This window comes from Pinus tabuliformis, chromosome 6, assembly GCF_031772625.1.
Source record: "Pinus tabuliformis cultivar Carrire ecotype Pingquan chromosome 6, CPIR1, whole genome shotgun sequence".
Taxonomy (NCBI): Eukaryota; Viridiplantae; Streptophyta; class Pinopsida; order Pinales; family Pinaceae; genus Pinus; species Pinus tabuliformis.
Genome location: NC_142292.1, coordinates 628529207 through 628544288, shown reverse-complemented (window position 1 = coordinate 628544288; position 15082 = coordinate 628529207). Strand labels below are relative to the sequence as shown.

Here is a 15082-nt window from a genome sequence, read left to right as displayed (position 1 = left end):
AGCCTCCCTAATCAACTAGTCTACCCACCTAGCTCGACCTCTCCCTGCACTAGGGGTCACTGGTTGAGTGGGCTCCACTCCCTCTGCTTTCTCCTCTTGTTTCTGTGCTTTCTCCTCAACTACGTCGTACCCGAAACTCTGCTGAAACTTTGTTGAAACTCGACCATCATATAATCATCTATGAGGGTTAATATAGACTTGGTTTTCCTTCAAAATTGTCATCTATGGGTGTTATTCCCCTTTTCTTGCAAGATAATGTGTTATTCACTTATTTATAATTTTTTATATATATTTATATACATATATGATGTTTCAGCTAACGTTTCCATTTTTGGAAGGTGACGTTTCTAAAATTACCCATTTTGGAAACTCCGTAACATTTCAGTGTTTCGTGCAACTTAGCCTTAGAGCCCTTCCTTCCTCGAACTTCACATCACATCTGATCATTGTCTTTCTTAGTGCTGAAATACACACCCTGTACACCTTAGATGTCATGTTGTAGCCCATGAAAATGCCCTTCTTTGTTGTGGGCTCCAGCTTCTTCCGGTTATCTAAAGATACATTGCAATAAACAAGATTACCAAAAATCTAGAAGTAAGACATGTCACGCTTCTTGGCTATGAAAGCCTCCTCTGGTGTGACTTTTCCTAGCACCCTGTGTGGACTCCTGTTCTGCAAAAAGACTAGATTGTTGCATACCTCTTCCCAAAGAAACATCAGTAGCCCCTAGTCATGCAACATAGCTCTGACCGCTCCAACAATGCTCAAGTTCTTGTGCTCAGCCACCCCATTCTACTAAGGGTTATGAGGTGCGGTGAACTCTCTCATGTTGCCCTCCTTGGCACACAAGCCTCTAAAAGCATTGGAGATGTACTCCCCACCATTGTTTGACCTCAGCACCTTGATCCTCCTACCAATTTGGTTCTCCACCAAGGCTTTGAACTCCACGAACTTTGAGAAGACCTGATCTTTCTTCTTCATGAAGAAGATCCATGTCTTTCTCGAGTGGTCATCAATAAAGGTGACATAATCTCTGTATCCCATCAAGGATGGAGAGGAAAATGGTTCGCATACATCCGAATGTACCAGCTCCAAGATGCTCTTGGCCCTACTGTCTCTGCTGGAAAAGGATGTCTTGGCATACTTGCCAAGTGTGCAGCCCTTGCACATGTCATGCTGATCTACATTGTATTATGGTAACCCTGTGGCAATCTCCCTCAAAATCTTCAACGCTCCATGGTGTAAGTGACCCATACGCCTATGCCAAAGCTCCCCAAGGTCACATCTATGCACATTGATCTCTCTGTTGCTCAAGGTCGCTTCTATCTCAAACTGTAGCCTGTAGAGGTTCCTCGCCCTGACCCTAACCTGCTTAACTGCTCCTGAGTTGAGAGGCTTGATGAAAACCTTCCCTCTACTGAAGATAACCTCATACCCCTTCCTCTCCAAGGTTGAGACTGAAACAAGGTTTTTCTTCAACCCTGGGACATAGATGACATCTCTAAGATAGAAAGGTTTTCTAAACTCCCTCTCAAACTTGACTATACCCACGCCCTGCGCTAGGTATCTGCCATCATCTCCCATCTCTATATGAAACTGCATATCCTTCTCTGTCAATTGGCTGAAGTAACTCTTGTTCGCAGTCATATGAAAGGATGTTCCACTATCAATATACCATAAGTTGTTGGCCACTGAACTTGCCATGCAAGCTATGAGCGAAAACTCCTTCTCAAACTGAGAAGTGAACTCTTCCACCACTATTGATGTTGCCACGTGATCCTTCGTGGATCCCTTCTTCCAATTTGGACACTTGGTGGAATAGTTCCCACACTGTTGACAAGAGAAGCACTTCACTTTGTATAGATCTTTCTTCTTCTTGCCTCCTGAACTGGACTCAGGCCCTCCTACAATTTTCTTGCTCTTGGCCTTGCTCCCTTTGCCAACTACGGTAAAGTTTTCTTCTTCCCAATCTTCACATGAGAACCAGATTTAGCCTGCTTCCAGATCTCCTCTTGCACGCAATCACTCCATAGTCGTTCCCAATCTGGCAGCTTTTCGTTGCCACTCACTACATCAATGACGTTTTCCCATGAATTGGGAAAGCCCAATAGTGCAAAACTGACAAGATCTCTATCTGAGACTGTCTCTCCAACCCCGGCGAACTCGTCCTTCACTTGGGTGAATCTAGTTAGGTAAGAAATCACGGACTCAGACTTAGTCATCTTGATATTTCTGAGCTTATCTCGAAGTACCAACTTCCTGGCCTCACTCGTACCCTAGTACAACCCTAAGATAGTTGTCCACATGGCCTGAGCTATCTTCTTTCTGGAAAGGTGAGGTATGATGTGATCCTTGTCTCCTTCAAGGATTATTCTTTTGGCCTTTGCATTCTTCTTGTTCTTTTGGGCCAGCTGCTGAGAATTTGTTGGAGCAACTAGTGGACTCTCCACAAATCCCCAAACTCCCTGCTCCTCCAATACTATGCCAATTCTCTCCTTCTAAGAGCAGAAATTTGAGGCCCCATCAAGACAGTCCTCAAATTTCAAACCCAGGTATGCCATGCTCAAACTTGAACTGCTCAAAAACACCCTTGCGCAAGCCTGCTAGAGAAAACACTTGCGCACTTGATCTCACGGGAAAAGATTGCGTTCTTGTGGAAACTGTGCACCCTGCAATGTAACTGTCATTTGCTTCTGAGGAAAAAATATACTGCTTTCTAATATTCAATCAATCTGTAGCTCTAATACCATGTTATTTTTCTAATACCCAGCAGCTAATTCGAACAGTATTTTGAGATGCAAGAACTAGAACTGAACTGCTAGATTCACTGATAAAATACACTAAGCATACTAACGAAATTTCAGCGAAAAATAAATTTATGAAAACATGAGCACATAATTAAAAAAAAATACTAGAAATACCAAGGAAACTCCAACTAGGGAAAACCTGCTAATTTGTGTGATTTGATTGATTTGCTCAGAAAGAGAAAATTACAAAGCACTAGAAAAATTCTCTTGCAACTCTCTGTTCCTCAACACAATATCTTGCACACCCTATACCAATCCGGCCTCTCTCTTGTATAGGTTTTACTAATTGTACAAGTTGAATTGACTCCTTGCGCAAGCTATCTCGACCTCCTCAAGTGATGTGCTCTGGCTCTCCCTGACCTCACGTGATGATCTGGAACTATTTTCCTGAGCTCAAAACACACAAATTCTCGCTAGTGCATAATCATATGTCTCACCAAGTTTGTGCCCTTCTCTATATAGAATCGAACTACTCTTCAACTCAAGTGAACTAGCTCCTTAAACCCAAGTCCATCTACCTCACTAAACTCAAGTCTAATAGACATCTTGAACTCAATCAAACTGGCCTCTTGAACTAGAGTCAAATTGTCACACTGAACTGAAGTTGAACTGAGATAAAATCTCCATCCATGTTGAGTTCAATTTACTATTTTTGACAATAATGAACTAACTGATATTTTGAACTCAAGCGAACTAGCCTCTTGAATTCGAGTCAAACTGCTACACTGAACTGAATCGAACTGAGATAAAATCTCCATGCATGCTGAGTTCAATTTACTATTTTTGACTATAGGAAAATTAGAGAATTTTACTAAGTCAACACTAACAGAAAGTAAGACTGCGCCTTAGCTTCACATGTGGGTTCTTCTGCCAAATTTAGTGCACTTTTAAATTTAACAGAACCCTTCCTTCTCTAACTTCAATTAACATTTATGACACTGATACAAAGTAATGTAAAAGGGGGAAGCTCAAATCGCAGTGTGGTTCGTTGTTGCTCCTCAGTGCCAATCTTCAAAAGGAACGAAAAGAGGCTTTTATCTTCACAATCCCATCCCAAAATCAGATTTAGTGATTGGTTTCCATGAGGTTTTGGATCAATGTAACATTCACTCCAAGAATGAGACACTTGAGGAGGCTTCCCCTATTTTGGGACAACAACATACCTATGATGTGTTCACTTGCAGGAATAAAGGGAAAGGAACACATGTTTGCATACAACAATGACAAAGGCGTCCTGGGGAAAGGTATCTTCACTTTTTATCCATGTTGTTCACCCCTACCACTCCCATGTTTTCACTAATCCTGTTTGGTCATTTTTCGAGTCTGTTTAAGTTAAGGCCTAAGTATTTTTGGACCTTTCAGGGTAGTTTTTATAAGTGGCATCATGGCATGTATGGATTTCCCATTCATTCTGCACTTCATCCCTTCATGTTCGTCTTTCCCTGGCAATCAAATGCATGATTAAGTCTTGTTGTAACATATTTGGTTTTGATAAGTTAGTTTTTGTTTATAAAAGAGGGTATAAAAAAATAGAATAAAAAATGAAAATGCAATAAAAAAAATGATGAAAGGAAACCCCATGAAAAGAAAAACAATTGTATAAGTGAGCAAATTTAAATGCCACTAGAAAAGAATAATATTGCATTAGAAATAAACTAGGGTTTTGTGTGCAGCTTGTTTAAAATGCCACAACCTGATATTCTGGTTTGAATCATATAGTTTAACCATGATCAAATCATTTAAATTTTTGTCTCTAGATTAGTGAATAAGTTCACCAAATTATTTAATCTTGGTGGAACATGATTAGATAGGATAGAATAAGATGAAAAATTGGCCCAATATGCTCAAAACTTGGCCAAATTATGTACTAGAGTAGGGTTAAAATAGAATTAGGGAAATAAACTGGCCGCTTGTTTAAATGTGCCAAATCTTAAATTTTGTTTTAATTAGGGTTAATTACCTTTTAAAGGGTGATTAATTATGTAATAAAGCCATGTAATGTTTTAAGTCAAAGTCATAAAATGACAAAATTTATTTTGTCGTTAAGCACTATCAAGTGGATAGTTTCTGACGATGATCCTCCCTGCCCAGATCAACAGCGGGGAAGCCATTTCACACCCCTTTCCACCGTTTTGCATTAACGACAAGGGGGTCCGAAAAACGGTAATCTTTTCAACAAGCCCCTTGCAACATGTCGTCTCCTCATAACTTCGCACCCCCCATCTGCCGCTCAATACCACTACCCCCCCCTGGCCGCTCAATACCACTACCCCCCCTCCAAAATCCGCCCATCCAATCACATCACTACGTCATTCGCCAACGCTCATCACCACTTCCCGTGCCCTCCTTCCACCTATCAGTCTCTTCCACGTGTTCATACCCGCTCCTACATATCTGTTACACTCATACCCATTCCTCCTACCCATTACCCGCCTCCCGTTGTTCATTAATGCACACCAGTCCCGTTGGTAACGGTTTGATCTTAACAATAATCCACTTCGCTGTTATAAATAAACCCTTCACCCCTTTCGCGCGATTTCCCTGATTTCATCACAATTGTTTGAATTACAGGTTTTCAGCTCAACTCCGGTTAATTTCTGTTATAGATTGTGCTTGCTTTTTCAAGCAGATACCAAACACCACTATTCATAGAGACTGCTCTCTGTTCAAGTATCCATACTGTCAGCATTTTGTTACTATTTCTCTCCATTATTTAGAATATGGCACCCAAAAGAAAGGACCAACCCTCTAGTAGCAAGACCCCTGCTCAGGAAAATCCAAAAACCTTTGATACCCTAGATCTTGACCATATCCCTTTAGCAGATCAGTTTTTTAAGATCACTGACACAGAGTGTGAATTCGATATGTTTGAATTACACCATTGGCTAAAACAAACTTACCAAGATTCAGAGGATGAAATTAATCTATGGGAATCCCTGTTGCCCATGTTCATGTTCCCTCAAACTCATTCATTCCCTGATTTAGTTATGTGGTGTCAGGTTAGGTATAATCTCCTTCAAAGAACTGTTGTAGCTTAGAATGGAGACATTCTGATCTCTATCACACCTAAAACCATAAACAAAATGTTGCTCATTCCTGAGAATGACTCCCTTAGCCATTTCTCTATTGTTGTCCTCATGGATTTATACCATAAACTTACTTTCCCCCAAAGAGCTCAAATTTTTGAAATCTTTCTTCCAGAAGATGCTGAACTTCCCAAAAAGAATCCTCCATATCCAGCCTCAATGTTCCCTGAAAGAGCCAAACATATCATCTCCCTAGTTTCTTGCCTGTTAGGTTACCAGACAGACCAATGGGTAGATGAACCTATTCTAGGTTATCTATCCATCTTCTCCAAAGAGCACAAGCCAGCATTCATGTATAATTACAGTTCATTTCTGGTTGAAAATATGCATGAACAAATAATGAAGATCACAACTGAAGGTGTGTTCAAATACTCTTTTGTATTGGTCCATATGTTCCTTTTTCAACAAGGAGACATGCTACCAATAACTTTACACAAGCAGGATGATCAACAAATCAATCAATCAATTACACAATGGACCTCATTGGTCAGAAGAAACTCAACTAAGTTTAAATTTTCAGATTTTATTGATTGTTTTATTCATCCAGTTGCACAGCTTCTTAACAGCCAGAGTGAACCAAGAATCAGTTCGGAGATAAAAAGGATCCTGCACCTGAGTGACCAAGCTAAGACTAGAGACTGGTATCTTTACCAGAATTACACAGAGATTAGGGTATATGGCTGTGAGTTAGCTCCATACAAGTTGCCTAAATATGTTCCAATGAGAATTTTCTCTCTGGAATATATAAGGCAAATGATTAACATGGATGAGCTTCATTTTGTTTCAGGTAAGAGGAAGTCTCAGTTTAAGATCAAGTCCCAAGTGGGGCCTTTTATTTGTAATACCAGAGCAGTAGGAATTGAAGCAAATTCAATTCTCAAGCAGATGGGATTTCAACCAAGTTTTACCTAGTCTTATGACCCATTCAACATAATCTCTAATTTAAGGGTGGAACTTAAAACCACACCTTATAATCACACTCCAAGACTAGAGATTGAGAAATACAAGAATCAAGAACAGTGGGAGGAGAACACACTTCAGGAAGCAGAAGAGAAAATTCTACCTCCTTCTACCCTCTAGACTCCCACTTCTCAAAGCAAGTAGGAAAAGAGGTCAAGAGAAGAATCATCATCTTCAGCAAAGGGTGCAAAGGAGTTTGTCATTTATCAAAAGAAACAGAAGACTGACTCTAAAGTTACCATTGTTCAGGGTCAGAAAGAGCCCATAATTATCAATCTGGATGATTCACAGGTTTCTACAAGATCAGAGGAAATTGTCCTTAACACTCCATCTTCCTCTTCAGTTTCACAGAATCTATTGGAAATTACACAGTTAGCAAGAGCAAGTGAACAAGAGGAACCAAACATTTTCACTAATTTTCTTGAAATTAAGCAAAATAATGAATCTCTGAAGGCCAATGTCTATGCTCAATTTTGGAAGCAAACATCCACTTCACAGCATATATTTTTGACATCGTTTGACAATGAAAAGGGAAGGATGCAAATGGCATTCTTACAGGCTCAAGTGCCTTTTCCAAAGGCTTCTTCAGACTATAAGAAAACCATATTTTCTTTTGATGCAAATCAAATACATCCTATTGACCAAATGGACATGCATAGACAGTCTGGGGAGATGCTTTTCTCTACCATGACTAACACTACCATGGCACTGTCAAAGTTAAGAACAACTCTTTCAAATGTGCAGTCACAGTTGAAGATAGAGAATATATCCTCCTTGGCAAAGGATAACAAGGTCAAATCATTAGAAGATTTAGTGATCAAGATTGGATATGATCCTACTGATGTTAAAGCTGCAGAGGACATCATCAAGAAGAAGAATGCAGACATCACAGCACTAAGGAAGCAGCTCAAATTACCTTCTACAGAGGATCCTCAAACCAAGGAGATAGAAGAAAGCGAGCAACATAAAGAAGAAATGCTCAAACTAATCATTGAGCAGAATATACAAATAAAGAAGATGGAGGAACATATAGAAACTTTGCTCAAGGAAAAGGAATAGTCTACACAAGTGTCCATAGCTCCAATCACAGCTATACCAATCACAGTGGCAGGGACAGCAGGGGAATCGACATCAGCAATAGCAGAGTCTACATCAACAACAGGTGATCTAAATAAAGTTATACAGGAGTTGTCTCTCCAGAGACAGGAAAATGAAAAACTTCAGAAGAAATTCAAAAATTTGGAGACACAAAAAATAAAGAATGACACTCTTTGTGTAGAAGAAATGCAGAAGACCCATAGACTGACCAAGAAAATTCAATTGGAAATGAGTCACTAATGGCTCAGACCTTGGCTCAAGCCAAGGAAAACATTTGGGCAAATATAAGTCAAGCTATAATTGAATTTTGGCCCTCTATACAAATTATTTTTGAACAGGAAGAGCTTATTATTAGATGCCAAACAGCTATTGAAGAAGTCAGAGCAGTCCTTAAAGAAAAACCAAATGAGGCCACAGATATGATTAAGGTGTTGAATTCAAAAACCAGAGCTGAATTAGAAGAGATTCAAATTGCAAACAGAACAAAAACTATTTTAGAGATTAAGAAAGTTTTGCAGAAGAAGAATCTTATGACTCAGTTGGAGACAAAGTGCCAGACTTTGAAAATTGTTGTCCAGAGATTTCATTTTAAGTTCAACTTGCTTAACCAAAGAGGATTGCCAGGACTAGTAGCACCAAATGACAGATTGATCAGTTTGGAGGAATATTGCCAAAAGCTTTATACAATTGCAACTGATAAAGCTAAATTTGCAGGTATCAAAGGTCATCTTACAGGGAAGGCTTTCTTAGAGGCTTTGAACTTTGATTTAATGATCAAACATGAAATTAAACATATCTTTGTCAATAAGCCTACTTTTGAAAAGTATACCGAGGTGGATGAAGTCTACAGAAAATTAATTAATCTTTCTATACCAAGTGAAGATAGATGGGATCACTTGTGTGAAATCATTGAGTAACTTTCATCACCAATTGACAGACAGCGAGGCAGCACATTTTGGGGGCCAGATCATCAACAACTTCCTTGAAGATAGTGCCAGCAGCTTAGCAGTTTTTGGATTCCTATATTTTTGTACTATTTTTATATTTTGTTAAAGGATCTTTCTAGAAAATCAATATTTTGTATAAATAACTCTTCCTTCGAGTTATTATGGGTTGAACCCTTGGATGAGCTTTTCAAAGCATAATTGTAATCAAACTGGAGATTTGCTTCGAATTAATGAAAGGATTCTGGATTTGCCTCAAATAGTTTGTCTCCTTGTGAGTCTTTCTCATGTTTTCATTTCATTATGTTATTCTTCATGTATTTAAGTTTTAATGGAGAACCTTGGGTAAGATTAAACTGAATGTCAGTTTATCTGAAATCCCCGGTGAAGTTATAATCAATAATTAGAGATTAGTTTATAAAACTGTCTGTTATTATAAACTCCTCTATATCTATAAATTGTCACACCCATCTTCATAAAATTAAATACATTTTGTTGAGCAGGTAAACATTGTTTACCTGCACTGTCTTATAATTAACTAAATACTCAATTTGAATATTTAGTAAGTTATAACCCTTTCAACTCTACTATTCATTCAACTAAAAATCAATTAACTGTTTAGAGACAAACAAACAGCCATTTCATTAAATTCAGAATTGTTAAGGTTTAAGCACCTGTCTTTAACTGTTCATAACATTGGTCATCCAAAAAACTTTAAAACAACAAAACATTTTAGATGCTCTAGCATGATTAATTAACCTAGAATTATCTCAGAGGACAACAAGTCCCATACATTAAACAAGTTGTTGGCTCAGCTCCATTAGCGATCTCATGTTGCCTAGTCGATCAACATTTATCTCAGCTAGGGTAGGTAGGTAGGTTTTCCCTTTGTATTCATGGGGCACCTTCTAGCTTGCATTTTTCTTATATGTTTTGAAATTTAGTGTCGTTTCAATCAGGGCATGAGTTGTTGCAACTTTCAAGGTGAGAAGGAAGAAAGACGAATTTTTGTGATGGATGACTGTATATGACTCCATGGCCAGAGGAAAAGGCACTAGTCTGCTTCTTCAAATATCTATGGTTCTCATTCACCTCATAGGGAGATGATGTCCCTGATTTGGGGCCAAATGTTGCAGGAAAAAGTGGCCCCCTCCATAATTTGATCTTCAATGCCAATTTCTTAAACTGATGGTGGGGCCTGATTATGGCAAAATGGAACCTACAGATGTATTGGAATTCCAGGAGCTTCAGAGGTGTTTGCATACGTTTATGGAGGTTGCGGAGCAACAAAGAGCTCAAATAGTGCTGAAATGCTTCACATAAAAATGACTGAGGACTTGACTCATGGTTCCATTTAAAAAATGATATCTAGACAGAGCAAAAGTGTAGCATGCAGACACTCAATGAAAATCCTTCTGAGTTTGCACTGTATTACTTATGATGGATTCAAATTTGGGGTTCGAAAGCCCAGGTTATGGCATGATTTCGTCCAGATATCCTTAGTTGGCTGCTCATGTTGGTTTAATTCATATTTTAGGTTTATTTTGCAGTCTTCAGGTGCTAGTAACTCATGAACCAGGTTACCAATGGCACAGTTGTTTTAACCCATGGCCACCAGGTTACCAATGGCACAGTTGTTTTAACCCATGGCCTTCATAGGAGCAAGTTGCAGTCAAAATTTCATGGCCCGAAGCAGAGAGTAGATTGGTAGGAAGAAAATCTCGAAGCTATTTGGCTCAAAGACTGATATCTATGGTTCAACCGATGGAACTTGTACCCGTCAGAAGCAAATGCTTAGTATGGCCATGGGAATGATATGTCTTCAATTTCACACGCAGACATGAAGTACAACTGAACAGGGAAATTCTTTGTTTCTAGTCAACTGTTCTAGATTTCTTTCAGGGTAATTAAAGGCCTCAGTGATGTCAAGCCATGGTAAAATTTGCAGAGTCGGAGGAAAACCATAGCTCCCAGAACAAGGCTCATAAGTGTTTTTCGTTCTTCCTTCCGTGCAGAATGGTTTTTCTTGGTTCCAGGATAATTAAGCAAGGTTCCAAGGCATAAAACATATTGAATGGCATATATCAATGTGGACTAAGGAGACACGCAGACTAGTTTTAGAATAGCCAGGTCTTGGTGGTCCCTCCCACATCAAACCAAAGTTAAATTACCAAAAGAAGAGCATATGGACCTTTTGAAATGCACGTAAATCATAAAGAGCAATGCAGTCTTGCATAAGGTTAAAAACATGAGACTGAAAGAATGGTGGGCCATGATGGGTCCATGTGGAGGAGACACAAACCCCCAATTTCTGCAGCACCAAAAATAAGAGGACTTGTGGGCTGCTGGTTTGTGAGTGATGAATGACACATGGCCTTTCCCTCTGACATTGTGAGATCATCCCAAATGCCATAACCACCCATGAAACCATGCATGTCAATGAATCATACAGGGTTTTATCATACAGTTTATGAATGTTTTAAGATGTGATGCGCTTGGTGGGTCCTCCCTCATTTAATCAAAAGTGCATGACCAGTTTGCTTAATCTCTTGGTTTTAATAACCAAGATTTCTTTATTACTAAAACAGAAGCAACTCCTAGAAGTGAATTGTATTACGTTACTTTATGATATTAAATAGTATTATAAAGTCATGAAAGGATTGAGCTTGGAATTTTTAAAGGAAAAACAGGAAAAAATCAGGGTTCAAGAATGCTGTAGTCTAACTCTTCTACATTTTGGCTATTTTATGGGAATATTTTCCAGTCAATTTTACCCAAAATCTAGCATAAATTTGTTGGAATCACAAGTTTGAGTTGGGAAATCTGCATGATTTGAGTGCTTCAAGGGTTTTTCAAGGCGCTAAATCCACTTGTGGATTCAAAATTGCATTTTAAACAACAACAAAAACCACAATTTCACCATAAATTATATTGCCAGATTGCAGCGAATAAAGCCAAGACATAGAAAAGTTAGACTGCTCCTTCAAGAACACTCCAACTCTTTGACCGCTAAAGCCAAAGAAGCCCTGACCAACCAATTCAAGCATGGCAGCCATTCTTCTTAGAGAAGAAATAATATTTTAATGCTCCAATCTCCAACTGCTTCCACCTTTGAGACCAGTTGTTGAGAGGCACGTGCCTATCATACCTGAAGAAATCAGTCTGTTGCGGAAGTAATTAAGGGAGGAAAGCGAGGGCACTTGAAATGATATCAATTCTCCTCATCTCAAAAAACATAGTTGGGTGAGCCATCAGCTCACTAGAGGCATCTTTATAAATGCTTGGAGGAACCATCTATTGCTGCACTTGTTTCAGAAAAGGGGGCTTGGTTGAAGAAAAATTGGAACAGTCAAGTTCAAAGGTTTTGGCTGGAGTTGAAGTGGGAGGGCAGCTATTGAAAGGAATTGATACCAAATTCAAATGGGAATGGTCACTATCGAAGATGTGTTATTAGACAATACAGGTTGGACAGTATTGGAGTTTCTGTGTACAGGGTTGTAATTAATTCACCATGCTATCAATATAAAGGGATATGCTGTACTGTCTGGTTTCATATGTTGTTTTCTATTTGTATGATATTAAACTGTTGGACTATACTCTTGCAATGCCTAGTACGTTTTCATTTCTGCAACCTGTACTTCCACCTTCTCATGACTTTCTAATGAATGTATCTTCTTCAATATCTTTTACACCTTCATACTCGATACTACATGTCATTTAGTCTGGGAGAAAGGTGCCCAACATGTAGGGGATTTTGTGTATTTATGCTCTCTACTTACTGTCTCTAAATTAAAAAGTAGGATACTTTGAAAAGGCCATTGCATTCTTTACTATTCCAGGTCCTACCTTGGCCCATGATCATAAGTAACTTGTCTCCAGAGGCCAATGGTTTGCCCACCAATCCATTTGAATTTAATCCTCCTAAGTTTCTTTCCGATGTCCTCTCACTACTCAACTACCAACCATTTTATATATTGATGAGCCTCAATTCCAAATTTGATATAGCAAAGAGCTGCTGTCGTCACCTGTTGTGGTGATAATAGGCAGCAGGCTCTGCTTAAATTTAAGGGTCACCCCCTTTGGTTGGATGATTCTTCCTACCAAGCCTAGGGCGGGGAGGTTTCATCCCTCAAGTAAATGCCCTGGCATTGTTTCCTGCAAAGGATATATCTCAGCGGACAACGCACTGGTTAATCCTTTAAGGGTCATTTCACCTGTCCAAGCAAGCCGCTTCTAGAACCCAAACTCTTCAGGCTAGTTGTAATGTGTTTCTTGAGTTAAAGGAAGCACTTGACAGCATATCAAAGCCTCCCCGTTACATGAAAGTTCAAACAGGTCAGATAACAGTAAGTTCCATTTAAGATGAATTCTCTGGACTAATTATATGAGGGTTCTGAATTGAATTTATAAAATAACAATGGAACAATCATTCTCAGTGCAACTGCCAACTACATTGAATTTTTCACTGGGAATTTGTATTTGACTGCAACTGAAATCAGACTCCTATACCGAATCAATAGACTCGCTCACTTATCTTAGTCCATCCACAAGAATGAAGCAGCATGTCAAGTTAATTGTCTTTGCCAGTCAATTTTAAACTATAAAGTTAGAACACAATCAGGGAGGTTGATTTCTAAATGATTAAGCCCAGCTCTGTATTGCAAGGAGGCCAACATGGAGTTGCTCTCCAATATATTTTGGCCATGGAATTCGTTATTCAATTCCCAGGAGTCACCCATGGAATTGACTCCGTAAGAAGGATGTAAGTGAAGCACTGGAACTCCATGGGTTGAATTTCTGCCAATGACGTGGATTCCTTGCCAAATGCCACAGTTGGGCAATTTGGTTAAGAACCCATACCTACAAGAAGTAGTTGGTCTTGAATGATAAGTTCAATTTTGACAGGATGCTTGCTTCGTTTTTTAATTTCACTACAAACATACATTGGAAGAGCATTGAAACCTTACCGATGATATCGATCAAAGAAAAGAACAACCAAAGGACTGAGATCACGAAACACGGCATCTTCCCAATCCTTAGCAGTGATATCCTTGACTGGAAGATGCGTTTCAGTATCATCGTCCCAATCCAGTTCATCCTCGGTTAGATAGTCTACGTCATCATCATCTTTCTCGTTCTTAACCTTCATTTTATCAAAAAACTGGGAGAGCTGAAGCCCCCAGCCATCCTCTTCCTCTTCGGGCCAGTCAGGATCTTCTTCATCCACATAAAGGGGATAATCAAAAACTTCGCTGTCATTGTTGTCCGTAACATCCTCTTTCGTGGAAACTGAATCCCTCCTGTTTTCGCTGTGAATGTCAGAGGCTCTGGCTCTGTTCCCATTTCGCCTGCCATTGCTCTGAAAAAAAAGCCCTAGATGCTCTCAGAACTGAAGCCCCTAAGAGAAGACTTCTCCATTGAATTTTTTATAAGAGGTTTTAAGATGATTGTACAATTGTAATGCATTTCTTCATTTTTAATAGACTCGGGCATATGGAGTTCACAGAGAACGGTTTTTCTCCACGTGAAGAAGGGCTGGATTCAACTACGGTTCTATGAATAACTACGATAAGCTTTAGAAAAAATTGCAGAGTAAGTATAGAAATGTAAGTCAGCAGTATAAAATGTACCTTATATTGTAGGGTTTGGAGCCTTTGGGAAGGACTAAAGCAAGCACTAGTTATCCATTGATTCCTTGAAGAACTGGGAGTACAAGGGTAGCAGTGAATATAAATATGTTTTGCCACAGCAAGATTTTGAAATTTGAAAATAGAGATGGGCATTTGATTAGTTGCGACAGAAAAGCACCGTAGGTCCATATTTAGATCGGCCTGAGGCACACAGTGAAACGTGAATGAATTCTATATACGTATATCATAAATCTTATCTTCGGGAACGATTAGGGTAAAGCAGGAATCATCATATGTCATTGCTGGTCTTTGCTGTTTTTGGCATGGAGCAGAGGTGACACGTTCAAACAGTCTCCACGATATTTCACTGAGATAATTGTCCTGCCTTTCAAATTTGGCTTTTAAAGTTCAGTTTGATATCATAAAAATTGAACTATACATTATAATATTTAAAAAAAAATTATTCAATATCTTAAATTTTTTATTTAAAAATTAATTAAATCAGTATCTTAAACTTTAATTATCTCTCATCGTAAACGCGCAATGTAAAAACGTTC

General features: G+C 38.9%; 1 protein-coding gene across 1 annotated transcript in view; it reads right to left on the bottom strand.

Moving 5' to 3' along the window:
- The window catches only part of LOC149260193 (thioredoxin-like fold domain-containing protein MRL7L, chloroplastic), a 139244-nt gene extending 124308 nt beyond the window's left edge, over window positions 1-14936 (bottom strand). Inside the window, exons 1-2 of the mRNA XM_089419855.1 lie at window positions 14526-14936; window positions 13863-14254 (exon numbers count right to left, since the gene is read on the bottom strand). Of these exons, the coding sequence (XP_089275981.1) occupies window positions 13863-14254; window positions 14526-14714 (581 nt within the window). The 5' untranslated portion in view covers window positions 14715-14936. The remainder of the gene's footprint in view (window positions 1-13862; window positions 14255-14525) is intronic.
- Window positions 14937-15082: the final 146 nt, after the last annotated feature.